Here is a 15,724-nt window from a genome sequence, read left to right as displayed (position 1 = left end):
AAAGCTTTCCTTGAAAAAATTTTTTGGGGGGGAGTGCTGGAGAGAGTGGGGGGAAGAATCATTAAAACAATGCATTTAGAACAGAGAGATAGGACCTGATGTGAAGGTCAGGAAAGCTGCAACAACAGTCTATAGTAATTAATAGAGTCGTCTACTACACAGTGGAGAAATTAAGAGAAAAACTGCCCCTCCCTCTGCCAAAAAAAAAAAAAAGCACTAAATAAATAAAAGGGAGGAAGGAAAGCATATATCATAAAAATGTAAAATCAGTAAAGTCTGTAATTGAGAAAAGGAAAAGCAAGGGGAGCTTTATGTGTTTGGCATTAATGACTATTTTTAAATAAATTTAACACTTTACTCAGCTTGTCAAAAATTAGGAATAAGAAAAGCTTTCTTATTCCTAATTTTCACTACATGAAGCTTTTGGGAGGGGGAATTGCTCTTCCCTTCTTTGAATATTGTTTTCCAACTTAACAAAGGACTTGATTTTTTAAATCGGTGATTCTCTAGAAAGATATCAGCATTGTGGCATCAAGAATAAATGTGAATTTTAATCAAGAACTCAGATCAAAGATTTTGGTTCATTTTCATATTGGGTGAAATCCCTAAACTAAAAGAAAATATTTAGCTACTGCAGATTTAGAGAAATCAAAGTTCAATACTGAAAATGGAGTTTAATTATACAATAATAAAAACGTAGGAAACAAAGTCTTTAAACATAGAATGATTTCTGAGATTCCATGAATAGGAGCCAAATTAGCTTATCCAGTATATGGCTTTGTAATGGAAAGCAAAACTGCTAAGAGAACTTTTTTATTAAAAAAAAAAAGTCTATTCCTAAATAATGTCAGTAACTCTTCTGCAGGACAGTTCAATTTTATCAGAGCAAATCTGCACACAAGAGGACTATCAGTTTACCAGCAGCTTTCCAGCAGGATCTCACTTTGTATTTTGGAACCTCTTCACTTAAGTCAAGCTAAAATCAAGTTCTTGTAACAGCTGTGCTATTTACATTGTTCCCTTAGTTGTACATTGCCCTGGTCTCTGAAAATGAAAGGAAATACAGTACAGTAGCAGCTGATGCTTTCAACTTGCCCCCACACTCCATCCCAAACTCATTCTCTCACCCTCTTCTCAGCCCTTTTCAAAGCAGGTAAGTGAAGCTGTGCTGGAGCTTCAGACACAGCTCAACTTGTGTGAGGAGCTGTGCAACGTGGAGAGCTGGAGACGCAGGATTCAAACAGAGAGCTCAGCACAGCCAACACCGGTTCAGCTCCCTGTGCATTATCAGCCCGATTCCAAGCATGCTCTCTTTCCAGAACGGATCCCAAAAAGAGAGCCCCCAAAAAGAGGATCTTGAGGACTGGATGGGACATACTTTGTTTCCAAATAGTATGAAACATTCTATTTTGAAGCAGAGGAGTGTTTGTCCTCTTAAGACAGATACAAGAAGGAAATCAGTGTTTAATTACTCTGAGCATCCTGCCTGAGAAACAATGACTTTGAAGCAGACCATATATCAATAGTGTCATCACTGTAACCTATTCTATAAATATCAATGCTGCATATATATCAAAGACTGTTAAGAGAATATTTCAGAGTATACTATTCTGTTAGCTGAGTGATCTAATTCTTCCAAGTACAATTCCATTTCGGGTTATAGTGTTGGTAACATGCATTCCAGAAGCATAACTGATAAAACTGTTGCTATAGGCACAGCAAAGGAATTAAAAGCCATAAAATGATGAAACGTATTTTAAAAGAAATGCAGATGTGATGTTTTCAGCTTACAGAATTAAGATTTCTAAGTCCACACAATTCAGCTTAAAACTAAATCTGTCAACGATGCTGATGGTACTAAGGCACAAGGATTTATTAATTATATTCATTGCTAAATTCAAGGCCAAGAGCTTCATGTTGTTTCTTCATAGTCTATAGTTGGTTGCATTAATATTTGAAAATTCAAATTCTTCACCTAAGCCTGAGCATATGCAAATACATACATGAAGACTGTCTTGCAGAAGAATAATGTTGACATATCACTCACCTCAAGAATAATCTTATACATCAAAACTATGATTTACAATATTCATTTAATATATACATCTGCTTCCATGCAAGGAAGATTTAAAAAAACACAAAAAGGTTGGAGGGTGAGGGTTTTGTGTATTTTCACCCTTCATTTTATGTATCATTATTACTTTTACTGAGAAGACGTCATAAATGCATCTTAAATCAGAAGACTTGTTGAAAACCACTCTCTACAAACATCTAAATTAGCATTCGTATCACCTAGAGAATGATGACATACCAATTAAAAAAAAAAAAACTTCCAGGAAAAATCTCAAACAACATGGCCAACCTAAAGTTGAAAATAATTCATAGTACTCTGCTTATTATAAGCAATTAGACAATTTTTAAACTGTAATACAGGTCATTATTTTATGTCCTAATGTAAATGTAACTAAATTCAATCTCACTAAGTAAAAACTATGACTATTTCTGAAAAGAGTAGCAGCACATATTTGATAAGTATGGTCTAATTTTAAAAAATATTTAGAATCATTTGGCATCCCTCATGCATACAGGGATAAAATTATCAACATTGTTATAAACATTTGCTGGGCCACACACACAAAAAGTCTGGAGCTGTATTATGAAGCAGGCTAGCAAACTCAGAAAAATAAGAACTCACTTGGGTGCTATTTCCTACAAGAAAGAAAGTGTTTAACAATGAGGAGAGGCTTGCCTATTCTTAGGTATCTGTGTACATAGACTAGTAGAGTATTTATAACATACGTGTGTTTCCCCAAAAGGATAATAGGCTCATGGTATCTAATGTTGAACTAAGAATTTTGGTTGAAGGAAAGGAGTTAGTTTAAAAACAGTTTTCAGTAAACTCAGAATGTCAGAAAACAAAATTAATCCTGTTGACTTCTTTGAGAAACCAATGCAAACAAAACAAAACTGAAGTCAGTCTACATGAAAACTACACTTGGGTATAGCTTCAAGCTATTCCTTTCTTTTTCCTCCCTTTTTTGGTCTTTAAAATATGAATTTTCTTCCAAAGCTAGAAAATAACAATGATCACTGTGATAAGCATGATTAGGGTATGCTTGGTTTTCTTTTTTTTAAAGATAGCAGAGAACATTTCTAGCAATATAATCAATGCTTTTAATATGTGCAGATTTTCCTGGAAAAATGAACCCAATGGTTTTCCTTCAGATTGAGATACTCAATTTTATAGGGAAAAGCAGAATTAAAAAAAAAAAGAAGCAAGCTAGGAAGTACTCACCTCTTCACGTAATTTTATCAACTGCAACATGAATGCAAAAAAAAAAAAAAAGATAAAAAGGAAAGAAATGGCAGGAAAGAAAGATCAGTTGTGTGACAGGATACAGAATTAACATTGACAATTTATCTGTTTACATGTTTAGCATTTAAAAATCACAGACAAACACATTAAAAGAACCTAAACATAGACTACATGCAGAGTTTTTTGAACGAATAAAGATCACTTTCTCACACTGTCACATTAAACAAAGAGAATAGTGTGAAATTCTCTTTTAAAGTACATCTAAGACACCATCATGAAATAAAGGGGAACGACTTCATAGAAGTCTATATTATAAAGAAAGAAAACAAGTTTACTGTTCCTCTCTTCTAAGAATGTACCACTGAAGAGGTTTTGTATATACAAGTTTTCAGGATGTTTCTCTATTTTGAATCTTGACAACTGCTTTCAGATTTTTACCTCCAAATGAAAATGATTAATAGCTCATGCTTTTGTCCCAGTATTTTAAAACAACAAACTGGTATGTTAATGTCATACTTGTACCCATTCTAGTAACAGGGTCACCTTTGGAAGTAAGATTATTTTAATTGGGAATAAAGCATGCCAGGAGAAATAATATTTAGGACATAAAATCAGAAAATATTTCACCATCCTTAGCAATACTGTGTATATCAGAGTTGATTTCCAAGGTTTCGTTTTGCTGAAGAGGCTACTGTCATCATAAGGAGTTTTAATTTTAATTTTGGAAGTTTCTTCACTTATCAGTTTCTTCATCTTATAAACCAGGTCATTTCAAAGCAATGAACTCTCTAACTTCATTTGTACTGCAATTTGTTTTCACCAAAGTCAAACCTCAAGCCACTCTTTACCTGTTAGTAAACTCTCTTGTTATAACATTTTGATTCTTTTCTGTAGAATATTTGTCTTAAATTTTACAGATAAAACAAGTTGTTTTACTCCTTAGAAACTAGAAAATGGATATAACCATGTCTGGTTCCCTGTGTGTATGTGATAGTATTGTATTCTAACCCACAAATATTGGAGAGTTGAGGTGTTTTCCAGTTTCTACAATGATAGAAACGAAACCAATGTTGTATGAGACTATAAACGATATTCTAGGTCTGAAACTTGCATCCTCAGCAATTCAGGTCTACAACTGATAATTTTTAAGTATCCAAATATCTGTAACATCTGTTATAACACTTGACATAAGCAGGCCAATAAATTAAACTATTGCTTTGGGAGAAACGTGCCATGAACTGCTCACTATAAGTCTTTCTAAAAGTATTATGTTTACTATAGCCCAGATTTCTCAAAGCTTAAAGCTATTTTTGTCTCCAATTCAAGGAAAACCATATGCATTCCAGCTTAGCCTGTTATTTCATTTGTTATTTGAAAAGTATCTCAAGTACAAAAGAATGAGATTTCAAACCAGTTATGAATCTTAGAAAAAGGGTACAGAATAGATTACATAAGGTCTCACACTGCATTTAGTGAAAAAGAAACTTTTTCTAGCTTTCAAAAATACATATGAAGTTATTACTTGTGATTAACACAATCATTATCTCAGCAACCACTGAGTGTGTAAGTCAATAATCATCTCATCATTTCACGGGAAAAGTTACAATGCTTCCCTAGAAGAAGTAAAATTCTAAACTAAAATACCTGGCCTATCATATATCGGAATCTTTCTCTTTGCTATCGGAACATCATGGGAGAAAAAGGGCAAACATTAATTCTCAGAAAAAGCTGATCTGGGATTGATCGCACGTCTATTTTTTTTTTTTTTTCTTTCTGGGGGCACCATTCTTCAGTTGACTATGATACTTAAAGGGCCAAAGTTTAAAACTACTCTTCAGCAATGGAGACCATTTGGGCATGCCACCCTGCCATAATCAATGAGTGTTTAAAAATGCTACCCATTTGTTTTTTCAATAGATTCCAAACAAAAAACGTTCTATCTTGTTTGTGCTGCATGGCTGCATCCAAGCTTTACATCGGATTTGTAGCTAAGCTAGGTAATGGGAGGGGTTTTAATCTTTATCTTTTTTTCCTTCTTCTTTTTTTTTTAAGTTAGTCTGAGAGTTTTCACTCAAGTAAACAAAAGATAGCCTGTTTTTGAAAATTAACAATGCTTAGACTAGGCTGAAAGTACTGATTTAGTATTTTTTCGATTCACATTTTATCGAGTTTCTAGCTCCGTCATAGGCGACATGAAAGTGTTCCATGCCACCATGTCGAGTTATGATAATCAACATCTTTTTTGAAACAAAGATTTCTGCCCCCCCCCCGCCCCCGCAGAATTTGATACAAGAGGTAATCTGTTCCTTTGTGGGCTGAAAAAATCTGGTTTACGCTGGTTTGAACCAGTGGAATCTCTTGTGGTTAAGCCTTCTGCTGTGACTAAAATCAAAACTGCGCTGCAGAGCATGTGAGGGTTCGTGTGCGCGCGCCTGTGTGTGTGTGTGTGTGTGTGTGTGTGTGTGTGAGGGGGGGGGCATCACGTGACCACCAGAACTACCGAATTTTTTTTTTTTAAGCTGATAACGCGACTACCGTCTCTGTCCGCATACAGATAACGAATAAATGCTGAACTCTATTAAACGCCCTTTACACATTATCGTGGGTCGAACACACAATTTTCTGAACTTATGATGACAGTCTATTTATTTTGCTATAAACCCTCAGCACGTAACGAATAGATTTGTGCCTGGTAATGATCTGCTCTGCCAGGGCTATATGAAATGATACCGACCTTCTTTAGATCTTGGGGAATTAAATTGACCGACTTCACCCCCTGGTCTGTAGCTGAAGTTTGACACACTTTATGCACAGCAAGCCCAAATCGGAACTTAAGAGAACATCGCATTAAAAAATTAAGCAAATCATATCTGCTGAATATTGCTTTACCACAAAAATTTCCTCACGTTTAGACATACCCTCCTCTTTATATATATTTTTTGAGCCTTCTATCTGGGACTTACTCAAATTTCATTTACTCAGGTTTATTCACTGATCAATATAACTTTGCACATGGAAACTGAGACACTATTGGGTTTCAGAAGTAGAGCTTGGAACATTTGTCCCATTATCATACTCTACTGTGAAGGGGATTTAATTCTGTATGAATTTTTTTTTTCCTTTCCTAAAGAATCGTTTTCATGAAACGAAATCGAGTTAACAATTATTAAAGTTTCCACTCTAAATATAGCATCACTACATTTCAAGAACAAGCTCTTTGAAAATATTAAGATGCTGTCATATGCAATGGAAAATTTGATTTGTTAAAAGAACAGAATGATAATGCCCAAGACAACTAACAGTTCATGGAAAGACCCAACAATATTTGAATGTGCCAAACAGGTAATTTTGCCTCTTCTCTGTAAATCAAGGATGAGCTATACTTGATTGAATGAAATGGATGTAACAGAAATGAATTTATACAAAGCAATTAATTTAAAATTAATAAAAATGTGTACTGCATGGAGAATATTAAAAATACATTTGAAAATTCTTAATTTTTGAAATTATAACAATTCTAATCATGGCAAAATGTTTACATATATGAGTAAATTAATATACTGTATAGTTAATTGGAAGATCATAATTATGTGTATCAACGGCCAAGTTTGAGATGCCTAAAAAAATGCATTATAAACTGGCAGACTGAGAAATAAGAACTAAGGTACTCATATTTGTCTAAATCTACAAAGAAGTCCCTATAGGGAAGATGTGGATATTGCATTGAAAATAACTAAATAGACAGCACTTAGTTCATTTGTCTATTTACAACCTTTACTATTAATTATTTATCCTTTTTTCTGACCTGTACTTTAAAAAAACTGAGATTTCCCAATTTTAGTTAAACAAATCTTGCCACCTTTGGTTTCATTTTTTAACCTCTCAGTTTTCCCTGTATTGTTAAAAATTTACCACGACTACGACATGGCCACAAAGTTCTGAAAAATCAATTTCTCAATAATTAGGCTGAAAATAAACATATCTGTGTGCAGAAAATATTTTCTTCTCTAATTTACTAGGTGAGCTTCTCTAATTTACTGGTGAGGTGATCCTAGCCAGAAAAAGCTGTCTTCTCAGCCACTGAGCTACAAAAATTAAAATGAAAAGCCAAATCTTTTCTTCCTTTAAAGTTTCTGTTTTGATTTCATAGTCTGAATGAATACTGTGGCAGAATAGTTATTCTCAAGTGACCATTCCAAGTTAAGGATGTGTTATATAGTTTTAGGGTTTTTAATTCCTATATTATGACAAAGAGCCACAAAACAAAACATAAAGGCTTCATTATGATATGGAAATTGTGCTACGTTGGTAACAAAATATCCTAAAAGTTACATGTCGTCTCTTTGAACTTTCAGATCTGATTCAAATTTTAGACTGAAAAGTTCACATAAGTAATAATCTAACAGTTCCACAGTCTCATGACTATAATTCATCACATTCTATTTATTGAAGTGACAGCTCCTTACAACTAAACTTCAGGCTTTCCAAGCACTTTCAGAATTTGTAAGCTTGATTTATACAAGTCCAGGGGAAATCTCTGAGTTATCACTTTATAGTGACAGGAATATAATTTGAAAAATTCAGAGAATATGAACTCAATCTATTTTTGTGGAATATTTTTCTTTAGGCGTTAAAAAAGAAAAAAGTCCTCCTTATATGTTTGTAAGGCAAATGTTCTAGGCACATAAAATGTCCATTAAGAGAAGAGAACATGCTTTAAAAAAAAAAAAAAAGATCCCTGTCACAGTACTACAGCAGCCATTACAATAAAGGAGTCTGAGTTAGATAGAAACACCCTCTTCTCTTCTATTTCCTCTATATTAGGCAGTAGTTTCAAATGAGGTAAAGAACTGTTTAAAGAACTCTTTAAAGAACTGACATGGAGATTCACTTTTTTTTTTTTAACACATTCACTTTTTTTTTTTAAAGACTGCTTTTTTTTGCAGTAAAGATAGAAAATAAAACTATGATTAATTCACTCAAGAGGTATGAGCAATCTAAATCTCACTTAAAATAGGAAAAAAATTTTTTTTGCTCTCATCCTCACATTATTTAATCTATTTTGAGTAAAACTCCTTTATCACATCATGCTTTTGTGTTTGATGTGCTCCTTTTTTTTTTTTTTTTTTTCCCTTAGCTATTCTCACATTTCAATCAGGGAAGCTGAAATCCCAGGTCAAATCTTAACATGTTTACATGTCTGAACTGAAGCTGATAACATCCAACTAGTGGAGGAGCTGAGATCTTTCCAAAAACAAACAGAGGACTGCTCAGTGATTCTTCTTCCTTTCTAGGGGTGGGCAGATGGGGGCCTTTTCATCACATGAGCAACAACCCTGTTTACAATATTCACATTTAGTGGATAGTATTATAGTTTCAGCATATATAGATTTACATGCTATTTGCAGGGGTAAACACTATTATGCAATTTTTATAATGCATATCAATATATTATGTTTTAGCAGCTTATTAAAAATGTTGGTTTGCCCAATGAATGATTTATGTTCATTTTTATTTAGAGAAGAGGCTTCTACTAGACTTGCCAAAGTAATGTTAATAAACACGTTCAGGTCTTGCTTCTGAAGTTCCCTATCATTTATTTTCTTTAAAAGTGTCAAAGAGAATCAGTCACTGGGGCTGTTTGAGACATTTTTTTTAAATCATCTCTACTCTGAGGTTCTTGAAACATTTTTTAAAGTCATATATATTATCTACATGAATTAATGAAATTGGCAGTATTAATTCAAAGAAAGAAGTGGGACACTAATTAGGCTCATGACACTACTGCGTGATGCAATGAGAGCTGACAGCCAAGTTGCAAGGCCTCTTGAAGAAGAAACCGTGTCTTATTTTTTTGCCTATGCGGATCTTAAACTGCAAAAATACTTTCCGCATTACCACTCCTAGAACTATCATCATCATCATCATCATCATTACCTGACAAGGGCAGAACCTCTATGTGAGTATCCAAGCTCCACACTGGTGCTTCCAATTTGCATTTTGGTGAATGCATTTTTAAGAAGGTGCACAATAGGAGCCTGAGCTGCCCAGTCGAATTTTGAAAGCTTACTTTCATTTGTTTTGCTGCAAGTGTTGACTTAATTATACTGCATTATTATCAAAGCTGCATTATGGACTTTTTTTTATTCCTTTCACATGTGTGGGAGGTGAGGACCTTGGCTTTGTCCACAAACAGTGTGTTTCAAGTTATTCCTTAAGTACTAAATAATAAAGAAAAGAGAAGAAAAGATTTTTTTAAAAGATAGCAGACAGTGATCACAAGGTAAAGGGTTAAATGTAAGATCTCCAAGAAACATTTTGAAGTTGATTAAGACTCCAGCTTTGCATTAAACAGTATCGCTTCCACATGAGTTGTTGCTAATACTGTTACAGAGCAGCTTGAGAGCCCAGTGTGCCAGTGACCTCCTTCACCCTCCAGCCACCCACCGGGCCTTCCTGATTAGCATTCTACCTGGTTCTCTGAGGAATTCCCATCATCCCCTAGGAGCTCATTCCGTACTTCGTCACTGTAGGCGATCCGTGACCTTTTCTATAAAACAAAACAGAAAGGGAGAGAGCAAGATGAACGTTAGAAAGTAAAGGCTTCCAAGCATTATTGGTATCAAGACGGATCATCTCAAACCTCGAGAGCCCCCTAATGGAAACCTATTTGCTCAAATCTGCAAACCAAAGTTGTGCAAAGTTCTTGAACTTGAGGAGTTTAATGTAAATTATAAGTTTTTTCAAATGCCAGTAATGGATGAAAACTCTGCATTGTGTGAGTCCTCTATTAATACTGACAAACGGATCAGAACTGATATGTTATTCCACGCAGTCATTCAGATCAGACCACGAAGCTGAAAGAAATACAGCTATTTTGCTGTATATCTGCTACTCTCACCAGATGCAGTTAAAACAAGAATATATAGGGTCTTTAACACTGTGGCAGGAAATAGACTCTACAATATAGGTCTTTTAAAATCTCTAATTCTAGGATAATATATCTCCAGCTATATACTGGGATGCCTGGAAAAGAGCATATCCCCATTTCCTTCATTATTGTGATGTTACTAATGAGAAAGAGATGGAATTTAAAAGCCCATCCTGTTTCCAAACTATAATTTAAATGTCTCCTAGTCCTATATAAAAATGGCCTAAGGAAACGTAGTGTGTGTACGTGTATCTGGTAAAACAAATTTCCCAATCCCAGTAAACAAAGGCAGGTAGGCTATGAGTCAACTTTTCACAATTCCAGTAAATAAAGGCAAGTGAGCTATGAATTGATTTTTCACACACTGAAATTTTGTTTTACAAGAAGTCTACCTTAACCAGTAAAGTCAGAGGGACATGTCTGCAAGCAATTCATGAATTATCTAAACGTGCACACATTTGGAAAAGCTAAAAAGCTCTGAAAATTAGTTGTGAAGCTAGAGTGCCATCCTCAGATCCTACTTCAGCATCACTATTTCAGACCCAAATATGGATGTACAACTTACTTTACTGCCTTTTCTGCCTCTGAACTAACTGAGCAAAATCAGTCAATTAAAAAATGGCAGCTGGGAAATGTTAATCTTTTCCTATTTGGGGTCTACAGTGTAGGACCTAGAATTTCTTACCTGTTCAACTGTGATATGAAAAATTACTGTAGTTTAAAAGGACTATCCATAATCTGTGAGCAGAAGTCAACAAGATTTTTAATTAGATTTTTAAACCAGTGAATGAGTAGCAGAGCTTTGCCACATAGAGATCATAGTATTTTAAGCATAAAATCCTACTATATTGGAACTTAAAAGAACTTTCGACAAGGAAAACTAATAGATTTTAAATCATTTTAAAGTTTGCCTTTTCACTGGGGGTCCCTATCTTAACCCCAAAACACAGAAAATTATTTGTGACTATTCTCAATTCTCCCAAAGATGGGGCATGAGAGAGAGTTTAGTTCATTACATGTAAGTCTCAGGGCATTAAGGCTTAACTCTCTGGCAGAATCCTGTTAAAAAAAGGACTGAATAGAGTGTAAATAAAAATAAATTAACCTAGACATCCCTTTATTTTTTACGGAAGACAAAAATCAGTCTTGTGGAATTCTAAAGGTAGCTTTGGTTAAATTGAGACTAGAACCCTGCGGTCCTAACTATAGCTCAGTAGTCATTCTACTGCACAAAATTTCCTTATTTTACTACCCTCTGAATACACACACAGGAAATAGAAATATATAAAAGTTGCAAAATGTTACAAAGGAGATGGCGGTATCCCCTCCTATTCTAGGTCTCTGCCCCAAGCCTCACTTCCTTGCTACAAATGTGTGTATCATACCTTGGCAAATGTATTAAGTCTGTAAGTAGATAAATGAAACCAACAATGTTGCAGAAAGGACAAAACAGGAAAGGTAGGTCATTAGCCTGGGGTCAGTAATGACATCTATATCAGCTGTCTTAACAATTCAGGAGTGACCCGACTCATTCCTTTTTGAATATGGCAGGCTTCTCACTGCCACAAACAGCAGATATTCAGTTGGCTTCCCTTATTGTATTTACTGAAGCTACTATTAATTAGCTATTTCTACTGACTCTGTAAAGTATTGAAAAATGCTAAATTATAAGGACAGTGCGCTATGTGGCCTTAGCACAATATTTCATTCAAGCCAAACCCTTCTTTTTGCCTATTTGGGGCTCCTTGCTACAATAGTTTCAAACTATCTAGTAAAAGTATTTTGTACTTTTATAAAGGAAATAAGAACCTTTTAACAGGCTGTGGTATCAGAGCTGTCTGTTTAATTATTACTTTCATCACTATGGGGGACCAAAACATTCCACACTATGCAAAAATATCATATGGGGATTGTTTTTGCTTTTCCCTTTTTTACCAAAATACCAACAAATTGGCATAGATTGTTCAATTACACTATATTTTTATTTTGATTTTCTGTACTTCAAAAGAAGAAAATTACAAACATGGTTGCCTAAATAACTAATCTTGTTTTGGTTAGCATCCATTGCTTTTAAAAACCAGCAATTAAGAGTGCACAGGCTCAGCAACAGAGGAGCACTCAAGATTTATCCATAGTTGAAGGGTGGGCCCTGTAAATGGCACTCTTTTCCACTGGGATAGTACAAACTGGTCATTGGGATGACTCTCTGTATGTAATTAAACACATGATATGCTGAGTTTATAAAATGTTCTCTGATAGGACTGACTGCTGTTACAGAATGAAAAGACAACTTATTTCAAATATCAGAAATAGTTCCTCATGAAAATGACACAGCTGATGCTGAAAACTGAATTCTTTACACTGAAGTATCACTTTGAACAAAACGTTTTTAAATTCACTTTGCTTTATTAAGAATTATTTTTAAATTCCTGCCATTGGTCTTTTCTCCTAATTTTTTGTGGTTTGAAATTTTAAGTAAGCCGAATTTAATAAACTGTAATTTAGCCTGCAGGATCATCACTAAAATAACTGAACACCCAAAAAGGCCAATTCATCTGAATGAGAAAATCCTTATTTTATGAAATTTTCCTCCTAAATATCAATAAATTGTTTTACCTTTTGTGGAATTTGTTAGTATTTTACATTACTAAGTACTATGCCATACTTTAAATTGGAAGATTCAAAGTTAATGAAACTGAAACACCTACTGTATCTTGATCAGCTATTTTTTACTTTATTATCAACTGTATAAAATCTGTACTTTAGCCAAATGCAAGCATGAGAATTTGAGCTGGAAATGTCACACATTCAGCTACAGTTTGAAGGAACCCAATTCATAATGCATTTTATAAATAGTTAATGACTTCTATACATAAGCTAACCAGGCAAATCAAGAAATTGTCAACATTTTTAGTCTTAGTTGTCAGTTACTACTGTCTGCTGGTGCTTTATATGTGGCTTCTGGAGAAGACAGAAGCTCTCTGCAGTTTGTAATCTACTGCAATTTCAGGTCTGTACCGTAAGGGTAGAAAAGCTTCAATTGACAATATGTGCCACACACACACACACACACACACACACACACACATATACACAGTGTTAAATACAAGGGCATACCTCACTTTTAGTTGTGTGTTTGTGTAAAGTTTATTCCTTCTAACTTATATAGTTGGGTGGACAGAGATATCTACAGACCATATATGAACCCTAAAAATACAACAAATCAACAACTGATTGCTATCCCTAAGATATTAGATGCACAAAATATCAATGGGTTATTTTAAACTGATGACAAAAGTGAGTCTTTGGTTAAGAAAGCAAGAATTTCAGATGCCAAGCAGTTTTTTTTTTTACTTGATGAACACAACGTTTGCATACTGATTGGCTGATTTTCTTAAAGCCAAGTTCAAACAGATACACTTGCTCAGTTCTCTCTGGAAATTTGGCTTGAAACAATCTATCTACTTGACCTTAACATTTCCCAACTGAACTGAATGTGTTCCTGGACAGGCACTGCTAAACTAGAAACAAAATGAATTAACTTAGCTTAAACTAATTAAGAACTGTGATCTGTGGTACCGCCTCCTGGATGAATCTACACTAGAAACAGGGTATACGTAACCAGAATGAGGATTTCTAGCACTCACCACTAGCATAAGCATAACAATGAAGTTGGTTTATTACTAGAGCGTATATGAGAATTTAATTTCCATGGCGTGCACATGGCAAAGCAATTGCTTAAATTGCCTCACCTGGGAATTTAATACAATGTTATCATCAGACCAGCCACATTGTAAATAGATTTATAATGCTTTCCATGTGCTGCACTCTGTTGCATATGAATTAAGTAATGATCTGGTATTACAATAAAATCAGCTAGTTCCCACACCTGGCAGACAGGATATTTCACTAAATTAATACCCAAACAGCTACATCACAAGGCATGGGAGAGGAAACAATCTCTAAGGCATTGGACGTGAGTTTAACATGGGAGGTAAACACTCCATGGTTATGTAAAATGTTACTGAGTTGAACGGCCGCTCAAGACAATCTGTTTCTAACATCTGTATTAGGGAATTAAGACTTTCTCAGTTCCATTCAATTTTGGCCTGATTTTCTTCATTCAGTACTTTAATTACTAATCAGCAATCCACAACATTCACAAACACTAAGAAAGCCCTTTATTCTAATCTATGTGCTGCAGACAGCCAAATAATTGATACAAAGTGTACTATGGATTTGGTAAGTAATGAAAGAACAGCTTGTCCTACTTCCTAATCAAATTGGTCTATAGAAGAAACGGTTAATAGATTTCTGCATAGGTCTAAAACAAATTACCCAGTCTGGCCAGACTTTTCCATTGCTTCTACCATGTCTTTCAGTTTCCCTATGTTTAATAATGCCCCAGGTTACCAGGTGATACACCTATTAAAAACTGTTATGCTTTCATAGCCAAAGAATTTAACTGCTCTAAAGAATTTAACTGCTCCTGTTACAATTAACACTTTGGGATAGATATAGAATACCATGAAATTATATTTATTAGCTAGTCATATAATTGCTGGCACTCATTTCTTACCTAATTTTATCTGGTTCTAATTAAATAACATCATACTTCCATAATGCCCAGATGGCATTTTCTAAAATGCATCTATCTTTGGCACAAGGCATTGCATTTTTAACCTCCCTTCTATTTCTCCACTGGCAATTTCAGCCTTTCATCCTCACTCCACTCAGGACTTAAAAAGGCTCATCAATCCAGGGCAGGAAACTTAAATTTTGGAGGAAACAATAGAAAGAAATTTGTGAAATTCTGTTTATTACACTGTTCTCCATGTGGTACTAATTTTTAGCAAAAAAAAAAAAAAATTTTAAGATTAAAACATATGATACTGGGGATTCCCTTGTCCAGTGGTTAGAACTCCATGCTTTCACTAACGAGTGTGCAGGTTCAACCCCTGATCAGGGAACTAAGATCCCACAAACTACACAGTGTGGCCAAAAATAAAAAATAATGAAAATAAATTATAATAATAATGCTCTTAAAGATACCATACTAAGTGATACCGATTAAGGTAAAGTCAACTGTTAGGCAAATTTTTCATCCTTGGAAAATTGTTAAGATGACAAAGCACGGGGTAGTGAATGAAAAGAACAGAAATGATATTTCAGTATGTGATCTTGGCCAAATGAAGTTTTCTGAGCATCATTTTCCTCAATCTCTAAAAAACTGTTAACAATATTTATTTCCCAGGGCTTTTGTGAGGATTTAAATATTATAAACAAATGGAAACCTACCATAATATCTTGAATGTGATAACATTACAAAGGACATTTAACTAAATATTTGTTCATAATATTGGAAAGGATGCAATAAAACCAATACACATACATGACTGAAGGTCTAAATTAGTGCAATCTTCCTTAAACGTGATTTGCTAATATATACCAAAATTTGCTTTAAAAAAGTCATATTA

The 15,724-nt window shown here is 34.4% G+C and overlaps 1 protein-coding gene across 13 annotated transcripts in view; it reads right to left on the bottom strand.

The window, feature by feature from the left end:
* VTI1A (vesicle transport through interaction with t-SNAREs 1A) overlaps nt 1–15,724 on the bottom strand; it is a 385,337-nt gene that overhangs the window by 294,292 nt on the left and 75,321 nt on the right. For 7 of the 13 annotated variants that reach the window (XM_012102936.4, XM_012102941.5, XM_042238557.2 and 4 more), the window contains exons 4-5: nt 9,789–9,866; nt 3,296–3,316 (exon numbers count right to left, since the gene is read on the bottom strand). The exons of 1 other annotated variant lie outside the window; for it this stretch is intronic. In XM_012102936.4, coding sequence (XP_011958326.1) covers nt 3,296–3,316; nt 9,789–9,866 — 99 coding nt within the window. The remainder of the gene's footprint in view (nt 1–3,295; nt 3,317–9,788; nt 9,867–15,724) is intronic. 5 more of the 13 variants (XM_004020201.5, XM_042238558.2, XM_042238559.2 and 2 more) reach the window with 1 other exon arrangement.

The sequence above is a fragment of the Ovis aries genome, chromosome 22, assembly GCF_016772045.2.
Source record: "Ovis aries strain OAR_USU_Benz2616 breed Rambouillet chromosome 22, ARS-UI_Ramb_v3.0, whole genome shotgun sequence".
In the NCBI taxonomy this organism is placed as follows: Eukaryota; Metazoa; Chordata; class Mammalia; order Artiodactyla; family Bovidae; genus Ovis; species Ovis aries.
The sequence above is the reverse complement of the archived record's forward strand: the minus strand, read 5'-3'. Positions and strand labels throughout refer to the sequence as shown.